General features: G+C 40.2%; 1 gene segment (V, D, J or C); it reads left to right on the top strand.

Annotated features, from left to right (window-relative positions):
* Positions 1 to 1824: 1824 nt before the first annotated feature.
* On the top strand, positions 1825 to 2425 carry LOC106028023 (immunoglobulin kappa variable 1-39-like). The segment is given in 2 exon segments: positions 1825 to 1980; positions 2106 to 2425. Coding segments are annotated over 2 exon segments (375 nt in total).
* Positions 2426 to 9036: the final 6611 nt, after the last annotated feature.

The following is a 9036-nucleotide window of genomic DNA, read 5'->3' as shown; positions in this document are numbered from 1 at the left end:
AATACACTACATAGCAAGAACTGCTTCAAATAAATGGGTAAATAAATAAATACATTTTAGGTTTACTCTTACACAACACAGAGGCACTTCAATTCTTCTAAATCAGACTACTCCTGCACAAACACAAGGAGTCACCACGCATGTAGGAGTCACCCTTGTCACAGCTCTTCACGTAAATCAGGTTCCTGGGTAAGGAAGTCAGTCCTCCCAAAGTCTGCTTCCTCTCACAGAACTTAGTTGGCACAGGTCCTCTTGTAAAAGAGGAAGCCTATTCAGCTCCCAAATTCTGCTGAAGTAGACACTAACAATACCAGCACTGTAAAAAAAAAATTACACAGTAGATTACATAGTATCATGAAAGTGCCTAGGTATAGGAATTTTGAACAAATCAACCAGACCCCTGCCCTCATTGACCTTTCATTTTATTGAGAGAGAAAGACAATAATTAAGTCAAACTTCTCCTGTTGTCCCAAATTCTGCTCTATGTCCACTCCCAAAGTATTTCCATGACTGGAGTGAAATGGGGCGATGTGTGTTGCCTTCACACTTTCCTGAGATTAGCACAATACCAGCTTTTTAGGAAAAATGTAGAAGCCTTTCTTCTATTTCTGTTTCATGGAAGAATCTGAGGAGAACTTGTGTTAATTCTTTAAAGATGTAGTAAAATTCAGCAAACTTATGGTGACTGTGGATGCTTTCTTCCTCACCATTAAGAAGCGGCTGCCATGTCTAGAAGATATGAAAATGGAGGAGGTTCTGTTTACTTCTGCTGCCCATCCAGACAAAGGGGTACTTCTCAAGATGGCCCCTGATACTTGCAGAATGCACATCTGGAGGGAAATGTCAGATGTCTCCCATACCTGCCTGCTACACAGAAATCAGCAGTCTCTGTCTCTCTCTGAGTGCTATTTGTTTGGGAGCTCTGTCAGCTGTCTTGGGTTGCATTAGGATTATGTTTTTAGCCCATTAGAGGAAAAGGTTGCCACCCCCACTAAGCTGCCACACACTCAGAGTTGGTCCCCTCAATTTTTGTTATTTCATTCATTATTGTGAATATCAGTATCTCAGGGCTTTTACATGGGTTTTGACTCTTTTACATTTCATTCCATGCTTACCTATGTCTGTCTGCTTCACCAGAGTGCTGCAAACCTGCTAATTTACATTAAGCACCTGGAACATCCTACAGGCTTTGGTGTCCTGAAATCCTCCAGGCTGATATCACTGAGTGCAAGTGTCTTGTAATAGGCGAGTAAATAAGTTGCAGAGGTAAGCAGGAAGCAGATTTAGTGATTAAAATAAATCACTGGGGTTTTATCTTATTCTTTAAATTTTTCTTTGGTTTCAGGACTTCAGTTTTTAATTTCATGTGATTTGAGGGTTCTGATGATTATAAATCATGAAAAGTGCAACCTTTTGCTTCTTCCACCTCATTACATTCCAGAATAGTAGAGCTGAAAACTTGCTATACCAAAAGTGTTAGTGAACCTTAGCATGGGGAAGACCACTTCTCTCTATATTACCAACAAATACCAAACTCAGGAAATATGAAAATAAAATCTGTTCATTTTGTGGGATTCTGCTTCTTGTAGCAGTTCTGTTGTTACTGGAAAGGTAACAAAAGAGGATGTGATGAGGTTTTAAGAGAGGAAAATAACACTGTACTCAGATGAAAAGCAAACTGATTTTGTTTTATAGTCACAATGGACAAAGTACGCATGGCAAATAAATTTGCATTATTATGATCTCCACTGGGACACCTGCTGTCACCAGCGTTGTATTGAGATACTGAGATGAGCAAGTCTTCTTGTGTCCATCTGACCAGCCCTGCTGATTTGCATGTGCACAGAGCACTGTCCAGAGCCCTGGAGGCTTCTTCATAGGCTGCTCAAACCCTGTGTAGGACTCAGTCCCAGTCGGCACACAGCATGGACATGTGGGTCCCCGCTCAGCTCCTGGGGCTTCTGCTGCTCTGGCTGCCAGGTAAGCATGGGCAGCACTGGGGATTTATTCAGCACTGTAGTGGTCAGAGCCACATGAATCTTGAGGGAAGTTCTTTCCTCATGGGATTACAATGCTAATATTTGTTTTTATGTTTCTACTGTCAGGTGGAAAATGTGACATCCAGTTGACCCAGTCTCCCTCTGTGTCTGCATCTTTAGGAGAGAGAGTCACCATCACTTGCCAAGCCAGCCAGGATATTAGCACTATTTTACACTGGTATCAGCAGAAACATGGGAAAACTCCTAAGCTTCTTATTTATGGTGCAAGCAATTTGCAATCTGGGGTTCCTTCGAGGTTCAGTGGCAGTGGGTCTGGGACAGATTTCACTCTCACCATCAGCAGTGTAGAGCCTGAAGATGTTGCGACTTATTACTGTCAACATAATTATGGTATACCTCCCACAGTGATACAAGCCATAACATAAACCTCCCAGAGAAGAAAATGTGTGAGGCTGAGCTGTTTTCAGTTTCGTTTCCTGATTCTTCCACCTGAAAAGAGTGTTTCTCAGATGTAGGGAGGATCTGAAGCTCATTAAATGTTTTAGAGAATTGATCAGGCAGGGTCCTTGCACCTTACCTTCACTTCCTTCTCCCCAGCTCCAGAAACATAGACATGAAGATGCCTCTCCTAATCTAATAAAGGACACAAATCATTATACTTTAGGAATACAGATTAGAGGAAGACTGGAGATTCACCCAGTGAAAGACAGCACAAGAGTAACTATTAAAAAAATAAAGTAAAATACATAGAATGTGAATTTAAATTCCTTTCAATGACCTGAAGTGTGAAACTGAAGGAGACTTTAAAAAACAAAACAAAACACAGAATGAGCAGGACACTGTAGAACTTGTCTGCACTCATAGCAATAGGGCAGTTGAGGCAAGGTGACTGTCCAATATCCAACAAAAGTGGATTCTAGAAATGACTGATTCTGAATGACCAGAAGCTCAAGAAGACCTGCAAAATAAATTCCAAGCAGGAATTATTTCATACAGGTTATTAGAAAATAGTAACTTGTGAAAGACCAAATTTTATAATGATTCAAAGAGACTCTGGAAATACAAAGCCCCCTAGAACCCCCAAAAGCCCAGGAACATGGACCACTCACGTTTCTGTCCCTCCCACCATGCCGCCCTGAGGGAGGACTGCAAAACCCAGGTGTGGGAGCCTGATGCTCTCTGAAGCCCATAGCACAACATCACTGATAAATCTCCCCCCCACATCTGCCCCTAAAGGTGTGTACAGTTCACAATGAACCATCTTCCTCCATCTCCATGTCTCAGAGGTCCTTCGTTGAGCATCTGAACAAAAATGAGTTGAATAAAGCAGTTCAGGAAACCTACTTCCAGGGTGATGATTGTAGAAATACAGCATATCTGCTGATTACTTTATATGCCAGTATTTCCCCCAGCCTACAATTCGTTAAATAGGTACTTCCCCAAAGTATTTTTAAGCGTGTTGTTTATTGAAATCAGAAAATTGAGGTCACTTCATGAAAGCCTTGTGAAGTCACGCACGTGAAGTCAATATAAAGTCAATAATTTTCATTATATATATGAATTTTTATATAACTTACCTATCACAATAATCCTCTTGATGAAGCCTACACGTACAAAATTTGGACATATGATTTTTTTCCACCTAAACAAAATTTGTCAAAAAGACAAAATAATTATCAACATCAGTGAGGTTTTGCAAAAGCAAAATTTTAGAATCTCATCACAACTACTGAGTGATAGTCTGCATCTTAACCTATTAACATGTAATTTACAAAAGGATTAAGAAGCAGTGTTTTAGAAGCTTCTTTCAGTTAGTGGAAACCTCTTCAGATTCACTGAACCTACTGAATGGCATTTCTACTTAAAGCCAGATATCAAAAAATGATGCATCTGTATTTTTCCTTTTTTTTTTTTTTTGTCTTTTTCGTTTTTATCGGTACCAGGGATCAAACTCACAACTGCCTGCTTGCAAGGCAGGCACTTATGCCCCTGAGCTAAATCCCCAGCCCCCACTTTTCCTTTTTTTGTTACTATAAAAAATATTTAAAACTGAGTTTGTTATACATAAATTAAATTGGTTTCACTTAGTTTTGGAGGTTACACATTCAGGATTGTGTAGCCCCATCTACTCATCCTATGTGAAGAACACAGCCATCTCTAGAACGTGGTATGTACGTAGGTAGGAACCCAACTTCATACCTGAGTGGCTGAGCCTGTACTATGGCTTTCCTTTATCACACCACCCTCTCTTTAAGAGCAGCTCACTTTGTAAGATCAGCACTAAAGCCTCCCAGAGACATCACCTGCACTGAACTCACCATGCTGCACAAGGCCTCAGCATTTGCGAGCACTCTACCTCATTTTTGCCTGCAGTGAGAACTCAGCCTCTGTGGCAAGAATCCTACTGGATAAGCCACATCCAAACCCTAGCATCACTTATCTCCACTTTTAACTGGTGTAAAATGAAATTTGGGATATTTTACAATTACGATCCTTATCTAAGGATAATATACACAAGTATTTGTGAATAGGATGTTCAACTATTTGCCTGAGTGGGTAAACTGGAACACTGTAGTCATTTTGTTCACGCCTGTAACTGATCATATGAATGTTCTACTCCAAGAAGCCATCACTCGTTAGTGTTTCCTGAACAATCAAAACCTGCAGATAAGAAGAACAGCATGCAATAGACAAGTGGCAAGTGAGCTCTTCCAGTTTAGCCAAACTGAAATATGAAGACCCAAGAAAATATAGGGTTGAGTGTTCTCAGTCACAGATTTTTGTGTGGATTTTATCAATCATTATTCTTCAAATGCTGACTGACACAAAATATTAACATCTTTTCATCTGCATAACTGCGTATTTAAAATGTATAGAAGTTATTTAACTATTTTAGGTCTGGAGAAGTCAACACTAATCAATATTTTAGTAGAAGAGCAAAATTTGTATCCTCATACCTGCACTTTTATAACACACACACAAGCTCAACTATTTTACCAGATATATTACTGGATACACATGCACACAAAAGCATGCCTTCATGGCTGTTAATACATGTTAGGTTAATTCAAGTATTTTTTTCTGTTTCTGGATTATTTTTCATTTACAGACACAGACTTGCTTTGTTATTTGTCATTTGAATTTGACTGACATCACCACTGCATTAGCCAAGAATGTCCTGGGAGAATGGAAATCACACAGTGTAAACTGTAAGTTCATAGCTCATGTTACCTCCACACAGAGCAATCTGCAATTTAATGACGTTGAATACTGACTATGATAGATTGTCAGACCTCAGCAGAAACACATCTGAAGGAATGAAGAAGAGTATCACCATTACTGGACTCTTCAAACTGGCCAAAGTTGAAAATGATGAATTTCCAAAGGAAGTTTTTACATCTAAAGTTCATCAATTAGCAGGTAAAACTGAGTTCTTATCATTGTCCACTATTTACACTTCATTGAATCACTCTTGCCATCTGGACCAATGAGGTGAAACAGTGGGGGAATCACCTTTCATATACTGTTAACTTTTAATTGAAGAGTAAAAGTCTAAAGCTAATTTAACCACAATTCCAGCCAACGACTGAATAGCATTTATGATTGTTGTAACTAATCAAACAAACACACCAAAAAAAAAATGTGAAAATGTGTTAGAAACAAGTACATGTTACCAGAAAAAAAGATAGCTGTTGTGTACAGGAAAAGCCACAGAGTGTTTCTCCAGATGTGGCCACAAGAGGGAGAAAGTGCGCACCTGAGATGGCAGAAGAGGCTCTGCGGGTGTCTAGCAATATCCTCCAGTCCTTGGTAAGGCTAGATTGCACTATTAATGCTTCACTGTCCTCTAAAAGAGCTTAGCACTTTGATGAAGGAATAATTTTGCCTGTTTTTTCAGTGGATCTCATGACCATAGGCAGAGTTCATTCAGGGCAGATTCAGAATGATATTATCAGTAAATTATTGGCTAAAACCCTTCTGTCACATGCACTAGAAAGAAAGGTTTTATGAGACTGTTGGGATGGCTCAGAAGGAAAATACACTTGAAGACTAACCCTTAATCTAACACCAACAGAACGAGGCCAGTGTTCCTGGATTGTAGACAAGGAATAAACTGCTCCTCATCCAGATGGGAGAAAGTTTGCCATCAGCCAGGCACATTGGGTATGGACCCTCACAGGTCAGACTGACGTTTCCTCAGAGGCATCATCTCAGCCTGTTTCAGAGCTAGACTGGGCATGGTCTAGCTTACAGCTGTTCAGGGACTGTGTACAAACTGTCAATGGCTAAAAGGACCATGCAAAAGACTGCATTTCAGTATATTTGTAACAGTGGTGACAATCAGGAAAGAGAAATGGGTAAAATAGCTATATTTCATTACACAACGGGAAACCACAAAGTTGAAATTCATTGTCCTTCAGGCTTGAATCCTTTAAGATCATGTTTGAAACTTTATGTTCATCCATAAGTCATCACCTGCCCACCCTGAGACTGTGATTGGGCCATTCCCAGCACAGTTCACTCATGAGCCACAGTAAGGTGTCTTCCAGAGGGAGCCTACACCTACAGCACAGGCAGGTACCTGCATCTTCGAGTTGCAGGAAAGCACGCACATGTTGAAAGTCTATGTTTGTCATTTAAAATAAAGAAGCTTCGTCTTCATCCAGTTAATCCAGGTTGAAAACACTTCCACTTCCCCTACCAGGAGCATCTGGGCAGGCTAAATGTGATCATCAGCTTGTTTGCACAGGCAGCCACTTAGTGCATTAATAAAACTAACTTCTAGCTGGATCCGGAGGAGTGGTGAGGGCAGGAATGTGGGGTCTCTATCTGGTGCACGTCCCTTTTTCTCTGCTGTGCTGCTCCTCTGCCCTTCTTCCCAGCTGTCGTGGGTTATGCTGCTTTATTGCACCAGCTCCAGCTGCTATGGACTGAGTATTCTGGAGCTGTGAGCCAAATATTCTTCTCCTGCTTTAAGAAGTACAAGTCAGGCGTTTTGTTCCAACAGTGGAAAAATTGAGCAATACAAATGATACTGGTTTTGTGCTTTTTATAGATGAATTTTTATGACAATATGTGATGGTTATTTTCATCCAATGTGGAAGCCAACTGAGAACAACTGAGAACTGTGTGTCAGTGTTAACTGAGGCATGTCCCCATTGCTGCTCAATTTGAATCACTTCTGCCTTAAAAGTAGACACTATGTGCTGTGTGAGAAATATGCAACATAGGAAAAGCTGAAGTTTTAGATCAGTATCATCCCCTGAGGACCTACAACTGCAGTCAGGTACCTCACATCCTGAATGCGCTCTTCGTGAGTCTCTACACTATATTTCCTGTGCTTCCCTTACACAGCTCAGGGTTTCTCCCTCAGGAAGCACCAAACTTTATGGTTTCCTCAAATCTGACATGCTTCAGACTAAAATTTTATAGTAATTGTTTCATTTTTTATATTTCAATGGAAACAGACTTTTACAAGGCCAGACCCCTGTGAGATCTGAAAAAATTGCTGACACTATGTGATAGACTTAGCTACTTAAACACTCACATCATCTTCTCTTAAGCTACTGCTTTACCCTGGAAAGAATTTTTCACACTGCTTGTATTTGATCTTTTCAAATGTGTGTGATTCCCTCTAATGATTTTATCAATCTTTAAACTAAATAACATTTGCACTGGTGTCTAAGTCCCTACAACTTCTGGGCACCTACACCAAATGCATTGCCGTTAATCAGAGCAAATGGATATGTATATGATAGTTTACTCACCTTCTTGAATCTGCGACACAATAACAGACATCCACTATTCAAGGAAAGAGAAGTTTATGTGGCTCACAAGTGGTAGAGGTTTCAGCCCATAGCTAGGTGGCTCCAGTAGAGGGCAGTATGGCAAGGGAGAAGCAGCTCATGGCATGGTAGGCAGGAAGCAGGGAGCAGTCAGTGAGAAGGGAGAAAGATGCTTCCACATCACACTGCCAGTGACTTAACTTCTCCAACCAGATTTCACCTGCCAAAACACTTGTAACTTAAACCAGACCACACTGCCAGTGACTTACCTTCTCCAACCAGGTTTCACCTGCCAAAACACTTGTAACTTAAACTCAACCATAGTGGATCAGTCTGCTGATGACTATCATGTTCCACGATCCAAACACTCCCAAAGCCCCTCAGGAGAAATTCTGGTGTGAAGGACATCTAGACAGAAACCACAATGGGTCTACTCAGTGTCCCCATGACACATAGCATGGACAGAGTTAGAAGAACAAGGCATAAGCAGATACACTGTACCACATGTGTCTCCTTGAGAAATAAACATGCTATGGCAAGCAGAAACATTGAAAAAGCACCCAGGATTTGGGGTAGATTTATTTATCTAGAGGGGCACTGATTGAAATCATTCCCAGCATATCATGCCTACAGCTTGTGTGTGGTAAGCAAGCAGGAAGTATAGAAGCTCAATGACTTGCTATGTTTTGTGTTTGGATGTCTGCTTGGAGCCTCATGCAGTCATGGAGGCCAGACCATTTAAAGCTAGCTGACTCTAGCATTTGTGATTGTTTCATCATCAAGTGGCTCTGGTAGATGGCATCATGATGCTAACTTTAAAGTTTCAACAAATATCCAGCCACAGAAAATCATTGCTTTTGGCTTGCAGTTGTCACTGACAGTCTTTTTTTTATTTAAAGAGAAGAAGAAAAAAAAAACCAACAAAAAAAGGGTAGAAACAATACAGAATTTCAGCAAAATAAACAGTAAGAAATCACCAGTCAATAAGTTACATACCGTCATCCTAGAAATAGTAGCTTGAGTTACAAAATTAAAGCATACAAAGTGATATTCAAATAATGACACTGCAAACAGTTCTGCTCAATGATCCAACAAGTACTTAGTAATATGGTTATCAGTCCTACACACTTGTTTTTTATCTTAAAGAGGGTAAGATTAAACATAACAAAACAGAACAAAACAGTTTATAAGGAAACAATTTAAAGAAACACAGATTTCAAATCCACTGGAGATCTTCACTGTCTATCTTA

This window comes from Cavia porcellus, unplaced genomic scaffold (assembly GCF_034190915.1).
Source record: "Cavia porcellus strain 051 isolate PalLab524CR breed Dunkin Hartley unplaced genomic scaffold, mCavPor4.1 scaffold_18, whole genome shotgun sequence".
Taxonomy (NCBI): Eukaryota; Metazoa; Chordata; class Mammalia; order Rodentia; family Caviidae; genus Cavia; species Cavia porcellus.
This window is presented reverse-complemented; position numbering and strand designations above follow the sequence as displayed.